The 14,457-nt window shown below is 43.5% G+C and overlaps 1 protein-coding gene across 2 annotated transcripts in view; it reads right to left on the reverse strand.

Annotated features, from left to right (window-relative positions):
- eea1 (early endosome antigen 1) overlaps window positions 1–14,457 on the reverse strand; it is a 42,402-nt gene that overhangs the window by 14,547 nt on the left and 13,398 nt on the right. For both annotated transcript variants that reach the window (XM_024398882.2, XM_042323249.1), the window contains 9 exons: window positions 14,311–14,350; window positions 13,963–14,067; window positions 13,459–13,580; window positions 10,070–10,225; window positions 6,871–6,987; window positions 2,080–2,418; window positions 1,698–1,847; window positions 980–1,099; window positions 435–638 (listed from right to left, as the gene is read on the reverse strand). In XM_024398882.2, coding sequence (XP_024254650.2) covers window positions 435–638; window positions 980–1,099; window positions 1,698–1,847; window positions 2,080–2,418; window positions 6,871–6,987; window positions 10,070–10,225; window positions 13,459–13,580; window positions 13,963–14,067; window positions 14,311–14,350 — 1,353 coding nt within the window. The remainder of the gene's footprint in view (window positions 1–434; window positions 639–979; window positions 1,100–1,697; window positions 1,848–2,079; window positions 2,419–6,870; window positions 6,988–10,069; window positions 10,226–13,458; window positions 13,581–13,962; window positions 14,068–14,310; window positions 14,351–14,457) is intronic.

A 14,457-nucleotide genomic window follows, 5' to 3' on the forward strand; every position in this document is an offset into this window, starting at 1 on the left:
ACCTGCGTCTAGGGCTGAGCGATATGGCCAAATGATCATATTACGATATTTATCTCTCTTTTTTTTTAAATGTTCTAAATACGCTTCATGAGTAGTGCATGATCCATTCTTTCTGCTGATTGTTTTATACTGTTCAGCCAAAAATAAGTAGTACTTTTTTATGGATTCAATGGCAGTTCTTACTTTCGCCACAAGGGGCATTGTGCTGATTTTGCTAGCACATTAGCAGTTCTCTACTGTTAGTTTCTTACTGGCGTTAAGAACAGAAGATTGACACCCTTTTTTTGTTTTGTTTCATCACTCAGTTATGACATGAATATTACATTTAACAAACCAAATATTGAAATAATGTTATGTGAGGTAAAGTAAATATCCAAACCGGTCCGTGCATCAATACCATATATAGTCAAATACGGTTTACCGCCCAGCCCTACCTGCGTCTGTAGTGTGTGGTTCTTCTCCTGAAGCTGGTTGAGCACAGCCGTCTCTCCCTCCCCGGCCTGGATCTTGGCCACCAGGTCCTCCCTCTCGGCCTCCAGCTGACTCACGCTGTCCTTGGTCTTCTGCAGCAGGGCCTCCAGGTTCTGGATCTTCTGGTCCTTGTCCCCGATCTGACGCAGCACCTGCTCCAGGTCATTCTAACAGGACAGGGACAAAGTGGCAGAGGGAGAAGAGTCAAACAAACGTGTTGTCCGAAGCACTTTCTAAGCAGAAGTCCTTAGTCATGTTCATTAGGCATCAGACAGGAAAAGAAATAGACTGAAACAGGGTGGGACGACATGGACTTGTCCAACAAGGAATGTTGTTTTCCGTTTTGCTAAGGTGTGCCCTAGTAAATGCGACCTTGTACTAATGCGTGGTGGGTTTTCTGGTGCTGAGCAACACTTCACATAGATTCTACTATACACACAGTGAAAGAGGTGAGTTGTACTGACAAAATACTTTTCTTGAACTGCTACGTTGACATGTCCGGTAGTACCTGTGCCTCTCTGAGCTTGGTGTTGGTGTTCTGCTGCAGGCCCTGGAGCTCCTGGTGTTGCTGCTTAGCTTTCTCTAGCTGGTGCTGCAGGTCCAATGTCTTACTGCTGTTCTCCTTGAACTAAAGCAAGACACACATGCAGAGGTCAAACCCAATACAGTAGCTCTGTTTATGGCCTCATTCTGAACCCCCACCTATAGAGAGTCACTTCTAATAGGCAGGCCAGTCTATAAAGGACCTTGTGCAACAATATCCATTATATAACAGTATCGGTCTCTGTTCAACTCTACCGCTCCCAGAGAAATACATGGTCAATATGACCGCTGGTCCACCCATCAGAGAACATGGATTTAAAGGGATATTTGGGGATTTTGGCAATGAGGCCCTTTATCTACTCAGATTAACTTGTGGATACAATTTGTATGTCTCTGTGTGCGGTTTGAAGGAAGTTGCTAACTAGCGAAATTGCTAACTAGCATTAGCGCAATGACTGGAAGTCTGTAGCAGATATCCATAGAATTCCAGTCATTGCGCTAACGCTAGTTAGCATTGGCTCGCAAAACTCTAACTTCCTTCATACTGTACACAGAGACATACAAATGGTATCCACAAGTTCATCTGCCTCTGAGGATCATTGCCAAAATCCCTAAGTATCCCTTTAAATGGGAATGTCCGTTCCAGTAATTCTGTCTATACGGAACTCATGTGGTGTCCCTACCTGTTCCTCTGAGCGGGACAGTTTGATCTGCAGGTCGGCGGCTTGTTGCTCGCGGTCCTTTAGTTTCTCCCCAGAGAGCTGCCTCTGCTCCTTCAGACGGCCCTGCACCTCCCCCAGCTGCCGCTCTGCCTCCAGCAGCTTAGCATGCAGCTACAACACAGGGGGAGGAAGAGGATGGGAAGAAGACAGGAGGAAGAGAGGAAGGCTTATACCTAATATACAGTATCATTGATAAGCAAAGACTTGTGTGTCTGACCTGTGTGTGCACGAGTTTGCCTGTGCGCATCTCATTCGCACGTGTGTGTGTATGGTTATAGTCATGTGTGAGTGTCTGACACGTAGGTTATTGGTGTCTGACCGTGTGCATGTGTTACTCACTAACCTGGCAGATCTCACTCTGCTGCGCCAGGCCCTGGCTCTCCCTCTCCTCCCTCTGCTGCTGCAGCTGCTTCCTCTCAGTCTTCACCTCCCTGTGCTTGGCCTCCAGCTCAGCCAACTCCCTTCGGAGCCTCCCGGCTTCCTCCCCCCGCTCCCCCAGCTCTGCCTGGGCTCTCTGCAGGCTGGCCTCGGCACTCACTGCCCGGGCCTGGAGCTCTTGCACCTCCAGCTCCCTCTGGTGCAGGCTGGCCTGGGCTGTCTTCTTGGAGACCTGCTCGGCCCTCAGGCCTTCCTCCAGCTCCTGAAACTCCTTCTCCCTGCGCAGCAACTTCTCTGAAAGCATCTGGAGGGAACCAGAGGGGGTAAAGTGATTAGCTAGTGATTACGGTCCTGTGCGGCTCCGTCGGTAAGACGATGGCGCTAGCAACACCAAGGTCATGGGTACAACTCTGGCAGAGAACATCACAAACACATAGATGTATACGCTAACATAAGTTACGTAAGTTGCTTTGGATAAAAGTCAGCTAAATGGCATATATTAAAAGGTTGTGAAGAGAACTGGTGTTTCAGAATGTTTTGAAAGACAGAAACGGATACTCTGAACGGATAAGCATGAGGGGCAATCTGCTAAAGGGTGTAAGAACCCCTTGTAATAGAAAAACTAAATGTAATGGAAAGTGTTATACACACAGCTCCTTAAAATATTTGACATTGGGAGATGTTGACTAATGTGAAAAAATGTGGATTAATTTAACAGCACTCTTATTAACAGCTCAGTTCCTGTTAAACAAAACAAAATGTACAGATACCTTCTCACGTATCATAGTGACATTGGTCGTTCAACCTCTGAAAAGAACACTGCATCCCTACAGACCTGCAGAGGGGGCAGGAATTACATTCCAGAGGAATACGTTTTACGACAGGAACTTGAATGCCGGGCTGTCTGTCTGTGTGTGTGTGTAGTAAACTTGGCATAAGGGGAATGATATATAATACAATGGTGTGAACAACAGTGCTGGTAACTGGGGGACATGACTGGGACATAAAAAATGCCAGACACTGATCTTTTTCCCCTCCGGTCCCACAGCAGCTGAGCCTCATTTATGAGTGGCTCTATCGCTCCCTCTTCAACTTCTTCCAACCCCTCTGTCCATCCCTCTCCTTCCATGTCCTTGTTTCAACCTTGGTTCATATCTCCCCGATTTCTCGCAGTCTCCTGTCTTTATGCATCATTTTCTTTCGCTACCTCTTTCCTCCCCTCCCTCGTTGTTTCACTCTATCCAGTATCCACCTCTTCTCTCTGTTTCTACTCAACTTTCCTCTGTCCTCCCGTCTTTTATTTTATAAATATTTGTATTTTCTGACTTCCTTGAACAGATAGGTGAGGATGACAGTGGGGAAAGATCGAGAGAGGTTGTATCATAGGCCGGATTCAAATATTACAGGTCAAATATAAATTCATATATTCAGTTTATATAACAGGCTGACTCAAAATAAAAAAATACACACAGAAATCATCATATTGATCAAACAGGATTTCGTAATAATAAAATCGGTATATAAAGAAAAATAGAGGTGGGCCTACACCTCAGACTCCCCATCCCATTCCCCCCAGCCCAACATGTCTCCGTCCAACCAACCGCATCTGGAAAACATGTTTTCCACCACGCCTAGAAACTCAGGTTGGATGTCAGTAGTGCTGAGCGATTAGTACTTTGAGGTCGGTTTGGTTTTGGTTTCAATTTTTTTTATTTGATTAAAAAAATCTATCACGGTTCACTCCTCAGTCTCTGCTCCGCACAGACTGGACAACATTAATGTAGAAGTGTTTAGAAATATTCTGCTCTTATTTACAATAAAAGTGACTCCAAAATGACACAATACATTATTTACCATTCATTTCTATTAGGCACAAAATAATCTGAAACACCCAAAGAAAACAGCAAATGCATCAAAGCTTGATGTAGTCATTGCGTGCTATGAATATGGGTCCAAGTCCTTAACTATTTACTACTTTAAAAAACAAGTGAATTTGTCCCAATACTTTTGGTCCCCTAAAATGGGGTGGACTATGTGCAAATGTATCACTTCTAAACGGTTAACCCGATATGGATGAAAATACCCTCAAATTAAAGCGGACAGTCGGAACTTTAACCTCAGTCATTATATAATTCCACATACATAAAATCCAAGGTGCTGGAGAACAGAGCCAAAACAACAAAAAATGTCAGTGTCCCAATACTTTTACAGCTGTTTGAGTTTATTTACTTTATTTTTACAGGGACAGTGCACATTAATCAACGTTTCAGTAAAAGTGACGGTTTTAGCCGGCTAATTATCAACCGCAGTCCCTGGGCAGGTTATCGTGTGTGTGTGTGTGTGTGTGTGTGTGACATTTCCAGAAGACAAACTCAAAATTTCGCTCACAACAAAGGGAACTAACAAACAAAACAGAAAGGGGTTCAGAAGGGGTTCTGAAAGGCACCATGTGGGTGCCCGCTGAATGTTGGCAAAGCCACTAGTAAGGGGTTCTGAAAGGCACCATGTGGGTGCCCGCTGAATGTTGGCAAAGCCACTAGTAAGGGGTTCTGAAAGGCACCATGTGGGTGCCCGCTGAATGTTGGCAAAGCCACTAGTAAGGGGTTCTGAATGGCACCATGTGGGTGTCCACTGAACATTGGCAAAGCCACTAGTAAGGGGTTCTGAAAGGCACCATGTGGGTGTCCACTGAACATTGGCAAAGCCACTAGTAAGGTTTTTTTATTTTATTTTAAAGACTAACTAAAAGAAAGACCCACAACAACTTAAACAATTAATGAACATGCACCTGTGGAATGGTCGTTAAGACACTAATAGCTTACAGACGGAAGGGTATTAAGGTCAGTTATGAAAACTTAGGACACTAAAAGAGGCCTTTCTACTGACTCTGAAAAACACCAAAAGAAAGATGCACAGGGTCCCTACTCATCTGCGTGAACATGCCTTAGGCATGCTGCAAAGGAGGCATGAGGACTGCAGATGTGGCCAAGGCAATAAATAGCAATGTCCGTACTGTGAGATGCCTAAGACAGCACTACAGGGAGACAGGACGGACAGCTGATCATCCTCGCAGTGGTAGACCACGTGTAACAACACCTGCACAGGATCGATACATTCGAACATCACACCTGCGGGACAGGATGACAACAACAACTGCCCAAGTTAGACCAGGAACGCACAATCCCTCCATCAGTGCTCAGACTGTCCGCAATAGGCTGACAGATGCTGGCCTGAGGGCTTGTAGGCCTGTTGTAAAGGCAGGTCCTCACCAGACATCACCGGCAACAACTCCTATGGGCACAAACCCACCGTTGCTGGACCAGACAAGACTGGCAAAAAGTGCGCTTCACTGACGAGTCGCGGTTTTGTCTCACCAGGGGTCAGATTCGCGTTTATCGTCGAGGGAATGAGCGTTACACCGAGGCCTGCACTCTGGAGCGGGAGCGGTTTGGAGGTGGAGGGTCCATCATGGTCTGGGGCGCTGTGTCACAGCATCATTGGACTGAGCTTGTTGTTATTGCAGGCAATCTCAACGCTGTGCGTTACAGGGAAGACATCCTCCTCCCTCATGCGGTACCCTTCCTGCAGACTCATCCTGACATGACCCTCCAACATGACAATGCCACCAGCCATACTGCTCGTTCTGCGTGATTTCCTGCAAGACAGGAATGTCAGTGTTCTGCCATGACCAGCGAAGAGCCCGGACTTCAATCCCATTGAGCACGTCTGGGACCTGTTGGATCGGAGGCTGAGGGCTAGGGCCATTCCCCCCAGAAATGTCTGGGAACTTGCAGGTGACTTGGTGGAAGAGTGGGGTAACATCTCACAGCAAGAACTGGCAAATCTGTTGCAGTCCATGAGGAGGAGATGCACTGCAGTACTTAATGCAGCTGGTGGCCACACCAGATAGTGACTGTTACTTTTGATTTTGAAAGTCACCCGTTTCAATGGATGCCACCGGAACCAGAAAATCACGGTATTTATCCCACAATCGTTTCATTATTTTTATTTATTTATCAAGGGAATTCAAAATGCAAAAAATCTATTTTTCAAGTGAGCCCGGGTGGGGGTTCCGTGGTGGGCTATCTTCCAGCTCCCTAATCCCCCCTCTCTCCCAGACACTTACTTGGGGCAGCAGCTGTGCCGGCAGCACGATCAACACGCCTGACACATGGGGCCTAATCCCTATCTGGCAACCAAAACAAAGGCCCTTAAAGTTGAAAGCCCCACTGGGCACATCGGTGCGGTTACCTACAGTTGTATTTTAGCCCAAAGTGACAGGTTGCCATGGCAGGGGTATGACAGAGATGAACCCCCTGCTGGTTTAGTTGTGTGTGTTTTGTCAACATGTCGAAGTTGCCAATGAAAGCTCATCACAGGCTGGTGACAGCGGAGCATTGAGATGGAGAGGGTGGTAAATGAGGAGGCTGGGTTAAGAGACTTAGAGAATGGGCTGGCAAGGCTACCACGTTTTAGCGAGGGGCAGTTGGTAAGGCATGTTAAAATGACTGCAGTCACCGTAAATTGGGGACAGGGTGTATATTGCTATTTCAGCTGGCACATCCATAGTTGGAAGCGCAAGTGTGAGTAGTGTTTCATCTATTGTTAGGATTGTAAAGGTGGCAAACAAAGTGTCTTAATGGGAGGCAAATTGCCTGAATTTGGGATGGTGGTGACATAGACTGATGGAGCATTGATTAAACTACAGGGAAGTATTAGTTGTGTGAAAGTGTGTGTCTGTGGAATTGTGTGTTACCTGGCTCTGTTGCTGCAGGTTGTTCAGAGAGCTCTGGAGTTGGTGAATCTGCTGGGTGTACACAGCTGCCTCCTGAGGTCCCTTCTCTAGCTCTGCCTTCAGCTGGGAGATGGTCATCTGGAACACACACACAAAAACAATGTGAGATACTTTACTGAAAAACATTCACATGCCATGTGCCAGATTCTGGTCGAGTGGTCAACACTCCAGACTCAGGAGGACTACACATACCCACAGGCGACGGGGGTTTAAGCTCAAATAAAAAAAGATACACTTAAAAAAAGCATTCACATGTCACGACGTGGCATTCTTGAAGACAGCAAGGCTACAGAGCATCCATACAGAACGAAGAGCGAGCCGCGCAAAAGGAATCACAATTGGTATGAAGTCACAAACACAAACATACATACAGGGAGCAGGGACACCTAAAAGAAAGAAATCACATTCCTGAAAACACATTGTCACTGAAACATTGATTCATCCATAAACTGGAAATCAAGGGGCAGAGTAAAAAAGGAATGCTTTTTACCTCCAGTTTCCAGATCTTAAATCAAGGGGAAATTATGGAGAGAATTAGGTGAGGAGGAGAAGTGGAAGAAAATAAAGGTAAAGAGACAAGTAAACAACACATAGAAGAACACCAGAGTTGAGCTGAGCAAATGGGTCAGAGATTAAGCAGATTTACTAAAGCCAGGGTGGATAGGTAGTGTAGTCTAGCACAGTTAAAACAGGTTGAGGACAGGGGGTTGTGTGGTCAAGCCCAGGTAGGACAGGGGTGGATGGGTAATATAGTCTACTAGCCCATGTAGGACTACAGGATGAGCCAGGCAAGACCCCCATGAACCTATGAGATTTATTCACAATGTATTATTCCATTATAAAAAGGTCAGGTGAGTCCTTAACAGTTGCGACCTTCAATGAAATGTATTCATATGCAAATTATTTCATTTTTGTATAAACTGAAGTGATGCAAGTTGTCATCTATTAGGAGAGCCAATTAAAAAAGTAGTTTTTTGTGTGTGTGTATATAAGTGTGTGTGTGTGTATTAGCATATTTCTGCCTAATTATCTATGTTTGGACTGCGTTTGAAACAAAAAACAAAAAAGGCTGATGCGTCACCTAGAAGTACCAGTGGGATTCTAAAATACTGTCCCAGGCAGTGAACTCACCACAACAGCAGCACTTGTTAATTCATCACAGCTGAAGGCTATTACGCAATAAAAATTATAAATAAAAAGATCCTGAGCCAAGGTCTTTTAATATTCAAATGTATTCATTCAATCCCTTATTGTGCAGTTGAAAATATCAACCAGAGGTCTGTGGGGACTGGCAGAGCGAGAGAGATTGAGGGGGACCTGGAGCGGACACAGGTTGTGTCCAAAATAGCACCCTATTCCCTATTTAGTGCACCAGGGCCCTGCCTAAAAGCAGTATACTATTTAGGAAATAGGGTGCCATTTGGGATGAACCCGGTCAGAAACACTCATAGCTGGTCTTCTCCTTCTCCTCCCAAAGTCTTATGGGTTCAATAATGCATGAAATATCACTGAAGTATGCAGGATTAGGAACATGAGTTCAAGCCTCCCTTTATTCAAAAACATTGAATATGAAGGTTATTGTGGCCAATCTGGAGCGTGTTTTTAAGTGTAGATGCTAGGTGAGGGAGAATCAGTGTCTAATCAGTGTTTACGACTAGGCAAAGGTTGTAGAATGAGAGTAAAGTTTTTCTGTTTATTGAGAAATTGTTAAACAAAAACGTCATATCCATTTGGAGAACAGTTGTATGATGTCAATGCCATGTGAATGGAGTATGTGACAATTCAACAATTGTTAAAGGGAATATAAAACCTTTCGTTTTTTATTCAATATTTACATAGTTTTCTGACTGTGTATGTGATAGAGACGTGCTTCTCTCTTCACAAGCACAATTCGATACGAATCTATACTGAACAAAAACATAAAAACGCAACATGCAATTTCAAAGATTTAACTGAGTTACAGTTCATATAAGGAAATCAGTCAATTGAAATATATTTATTAGGCCCTAATCTCTGAATTTCACATGACTGGGAATACAGATATGCATTTGTTGGTCATCGATACCATGAAAATAAATCAAATGGGCCTCACAATATGCCTCGGATCGCGTCACGGTATTTCTGTGCATTCAAATTGCCAACAATAAAATGCAATTGTGTTCTGCCTGCCCATACCATAACCCCACCATGGGGCACTCTGTTCACAACGTTGACATCAGCAAACACAACGCCATACACATAGTCTGCGGCTGTGAGGCCGGTTAGATGCACAGCCAATTCTCTAAAATTATATTGGAGGCGGTTTATGATAGAGAAATAAACATTCAATTCTCTGGCAACAGCTCTGGTGGACATTCCTGCAGTCAGCATGCCAATTGCATCTGTAGTGTTGTGTAACAAAACTGCACATTTTAGAGTGGCTTTTTATTGTCCCAGCACAAGGTGCACCTATGCAATGATCATGCTGTTTAATCAGCAAAGGAGAAATGCTCACTAACAGCGATGTAAACACATTTGTCCACAACCTTTGAGAGAAATAGTTTTTTTTGTGCGTATTGGAAATTTCTGGGATCTTTTATTTCAGCTCATGAAACATGGGACCAACACTTCACATGTTGCATTTAAATATTTTTTCAGTGTAGATACATCGGCTCAGATACGATACAGCAACGATACTTTTAGTTTGAAACGATTCGGTGCGATTGAATTTGATTCATGGAAAGAACCCGATGCGAGAAGAATACGAATCAATGCACTAAAAACTGTTGCATGAACATATTCATTTTCCATTTTAAACTAACATCTATCTGATAGTGAGCTGGATCTGTCTGAGTCGACTTATGGGACTCCCAATTACGGCCGGTTATGATACAGCCTGGATTCTAACCAGGTTGTCTGTAGTGACGCCTCTTGCACTGAAATGCAATGCCTTAGACTGCTGCGCCACTCGGGAGTAGTGTGTGTGTAAAGATGATTACAAGCATATTTCCTGAAGTCTCCCTTGTGCAAACAGAGAAGCCAAAGCGCTAACTGACTAGCTGCCCTAACCCCTTGGGCCTGCCTTGCACTAAGGAATAGTGAAGACACTAGCAGTAAAAACTGGACCAGTAACACAAAACGAATCCAAGAGCAAGATGTGCCATTCCCACTGCAGCCTTACCTCTGAGCTGGTGTGGTCAGCCTGCAGCTGCTCATATTTGCTCTTGAGGTGTTCGGACTCCTCCTCCCTCTCACGTGTCATCCTGTCCATCAATGTCTGCACCTGAATCAGCTCCTTCTGCAGTAGCTCCACGTCCTCCACTCCTGGCCGCTGCAGCTATGGGGTAGCAGAAGGATCCGAGGTGAGGGCAGAGGGGGAAGAGGTTTGGGCTTTGCTATTCAAAAGAAGCATTGCCTGAGTGAGAAGAACCATGCCTCGAACAAAAATCTCAGAAGACCTAAGATTAAGAATTGTTGCTATAAATAAATCTGGAAAGGGTTACAAAAGTATCTCTAAAAATCAGTCCACGGTAAGACAAATTGTCAATAAATTGCTACATTTCAGCACTGTTACTACTCTCCGCAGAGTGAAGGAAAAGCAGCCAACAAGTGCTCAGCAAATGAATTACTTAAAAATCATACAATGTGATTTTCTGGATTGTTGTTCTAGATTCAGTCTCTCACAGTTGAAGTGTACCTGTGATAAAAATTACAGACCTCTACATGCTTTGTAAGTAGGAAACCCTGAAAAACCGGCAGTGTATCAAATACTTGTTCTCCCCACTGTGTGTGTGTGTGTGTGTGTGTGTGTGTGTGTATATATATATATATTTGTAGGACGGCCACTCCTGCAAATAGAGAGTCAACAGTGAAGAGGTGACTCCGGGATGCTGGCCTTCTAGGCAGAGTTCCTCTGTCCAGTGTCTGTGTTATTTTGCCCATCTTAATCTTTTCTTTTCATTGGCCAGTCTGAGATTTTTCTTTGCAACTCTGCCTAGAAGGCCAGCAACCCGGAGTCACCTCTTCACGTTGACTGGTGTTTTGCGGGTACTATTTAACAAAGCTGCCAGTTGAGGACGTGTGAGGCGTCCGTTTCTCAAATTTGACACTCTAATGTACTTGCCCTCTTGCTCAGTTGTGCACCGGGGCCTCCCACTCCTCTTTTTATTCTGGTTAGAGCCAGTTTGAGCTGTTCTGTGAAGGGAGTAGTACACAGTGCTGTACGAGATCTTCAGTTTCTTGGCAATATCTCGCATGGAATACCCTTCATTTCTCTGAAGAAGAATAGGTCTTTGTTTCTGCCCATTTTGAGCCTGTAACCAAAGCCACAAATGCTGATGCTCCAGATACTCAACTAGTCTAAAGAAGGCCTGTTTTATTGCTTCTTTAAATCAGAACAGTTTTCAGCTGTGCTAACATAATTGCAAAAGGGTTTTCATATTATCAATTAGCCTTTTAAAATGATAAACTTAGATTAGCTAACACAACGTGCCATTGGAACACGGGAGTGATGGTTGCTGATAATGGGCCTCTGTACGCCTATGTAGATATTCCATTTTTTTTAATCTGCTGTTTCCAGCTACAATAGTCATTTACAACATTAACAATGTCTACACTGTATTTCTGATCAATTTGATGCCATTTTAATGGACAAAAAATTTACTTTTCTTTCAAAAACAAGGACATTTCTAAGTGACCCCAAACTTTAGAATGGTAGTGTGTGTATATATATGGAGCATCAGCATTTGTGGCTTTGATTACGGCTCAAAATGCACAGAAACAAAGACCTTTCTTCTGAAACCCGTCAGTCTATTTTACATACACACACATATATATATATATATATATACATACACACACACACACACACAACAGTTGAATTCAGAAGTTTACATACACTTAGGTTGGTGTCATTAAAAATCATTTTCAACCACTCCACAAATTTCTTCTTCAAAAACTGTAGTTTTGGTAAGTCGGTTAGGACAATCTACTTTGTGCATGACAAGTAATTAACATATTATTTCACTTATAATTCAAATGTATCACAATTCCAGTGGGTCAGAAGTTTACATACACTAAGTTGACTGTGCATTTAAACAGCTTGGAAAATTCCAGAAAATTATGTCATGGCTTTAGAAGCTTCTGATAGGCTAATTCACATCATTTGAGTCAACTGGAGGTATACCTGTGGATGTATTTCAATGCCTACCTTCAAACTCACTGCCTCTTTGCTTGACATCATGGGAAAAACAAAAGAAATCTGCCCCAAAAAAATTGTAGACCTCCACAAGTCTGGTTCTTCCTTGGGAGAATTTTCCAAATGCCTGAAGGTACCATGTTCATCTGTACAAACAATAGTACGCAAGTATAAACACCATGGAACCCCGCAGTCGTCATACCGCTCAGGAAGGAGACACGTTCTGTCTCCTAGAGATGAATGTACTTTGGTGCGAAAAGTGCAAATCAATCCCAGAACAACAGTAAAGGACCTTGTGAAGATGCTGGAGGAAACAGGCACAAAAGTATCTATATCCACAGGAAAACGAGTCCTATATCGACATAACCTGAAAGGCCGCTCAGCAAGGAAGAAGTCACTGCTCCAAAACCACCATAAAAAAGTCAGACTACGGTTTGCAACTGCACATGGGGACAAAGATCGTACTTTTTGGAGAAATGCCCTCTGGTCTGATGACACAAAAATAGAACTGTTTGGCCATAATGATCATTGTTATGTTCGGAGAAAAAAGGGGGAGGCTTGCAAGCCGAAGAACACCATCCCAACCGTGAAGCACAGGGGTTGGCAGCATCATGTTGTGGGGGTGCTGTGCTGCAGGAGGGACTGGTGTACTTCACAAAATAGATGGCGTCATGAGAAAGGAAAATGACGTGGATATATTGAAGCAACATCTCAAGACATCATTCAGGAAGTTGAAGCTTGGTCGCAAATGCGTCTTCCAAATGAACAATGACTTCAAACACTTCCCAAGTTGTGGCAAAATTGCCTAAGGACAACAAAGTCCAGGTATTGGAGTGGCCGTCACAGAGCCCTGACCTCAATCCCATAGAAAAATTGTGGGCAGAACTGAAAAAGCGTGTGCGAGCAAGGAGGCCTACAAACCTGACTCAGTTACACCAGTTCTGTCAGGAGGAATGGGCCAAAATTCACCCAACTTATTGTGGGAAGCTTGTGAAAGTCTACCCAAAACATTTGACCCAAGTTAAACAATTTAAAGGCAATGCTACCAAATACTAATTGAATGTATGTAAACTTCTGACCCACTGGGAATGTGATGAAAGAAATAAAAGCTGAAATAAATAATTCTCTCTACTATTATTCTGACATTTCACATTCTTAAAATAAAGTAGTGATCCTAACTGACCTAAGACAGGGAATTGTTACGAGGATTAAATGTCAGGAATTGTGAAAAACTGAGTTTAAATGTATTTGGCAAAGGTGTATGTAAACGTCCGACAACTGTAATATATATACAAACACACACACACGTGACAGTGTGTCTATGCTTTTATGTATGCATGTCTGACAGTGTATATACAGTCTCTGTTAGTTACTAGTTCAGTGTGGAGCCGGTCCTTGTCCTGCCTCTCTCTCTGCAGCTCCTGGCTCAGGTTCGCCAGCCTCTGGTCTGCATCCTCCCTCAGGCTCTTCTCCTCATCATAACGAGACTTGACATCTATCAGGGCACCAACACACATTAAATTGAATTGCCCTTTAGAGAACAATAAAGTATCAATCTGTATATTTATCTTCTATCCTAACCCTTACCTCTGAGCTACCTGCCTATGGAACATCCATTTCCCCCAAAAATATACATTTACACAATGAATAGTGAAATTAAATGTGGTTCAACCAAAGCAGGTTTAGAGAAGCTAAATGAACTATACCTCAGACTCCCTACTGAACACAACACAATAGATTCACATTATGGCCCAGATATGAAGTTGGGCGAACAACATCCACTGTGGTTTCCAACAGAGTCAGCAAGCAACACACAGTGCTCCCAGTCACACCGACCACACTGAAGCTGGATGTAAAGATGGCCGCCACACACTAACCCACAATATCTGTGGCCAGCTGGGCAGCCTTCTGCTCAAACAGGTCTTTCATCTGCTTGATGTTGAACGTCTCTGTCTCCGCCTCGTTCAGCTTAATCGCCAAGACTGCAAAGGGGAAATGGAAAGGAATGAGCATCAATATCTCAGTGATTGAAGTCCGCTATCAAAGTAACGAGACAATATGAATTCAAGAACTGGGTCATGTTCATTTGAGCAAACAATAGCAAAACATTGTGCAAGGGAAAATTAAAACAAAATATCTTATTGGACGATTACATAAAGTACTTTTTTGTTTCTCAATGTTTTCTTCTGTTTGGGGCCTAAAGAACATGATCTTAATTCACTCACCAGAATCCTCTAATCCTGTCTGGCCATCATTCTGTGGACCCTGAAAAGAGAGGAATACTGATGTCACACCATACCAGCTAAGCATTGTATCAAGCATCAGCATTGCTCAACTGTAAAATGCATTTGACTGTAGTTTGCTATTTTATT

This window comes from Oncorhynchus tshawytscha, linkage group LG06, assembly GCF_018296145.1.
Source record: "Oncorhynchus tshawytscha isolate Ot180627B linkage group LG06, Otsh_v2.0, whole genome shotgun sequence".
In the NCBI taxonomy this organism is placed as follows: Eukaryota; Metazoa; Chordata; class Actinopteri; order Salmoniformes; family Salmonidae; genus Oncorhynchus; species Oncorhynchus tshawytscha.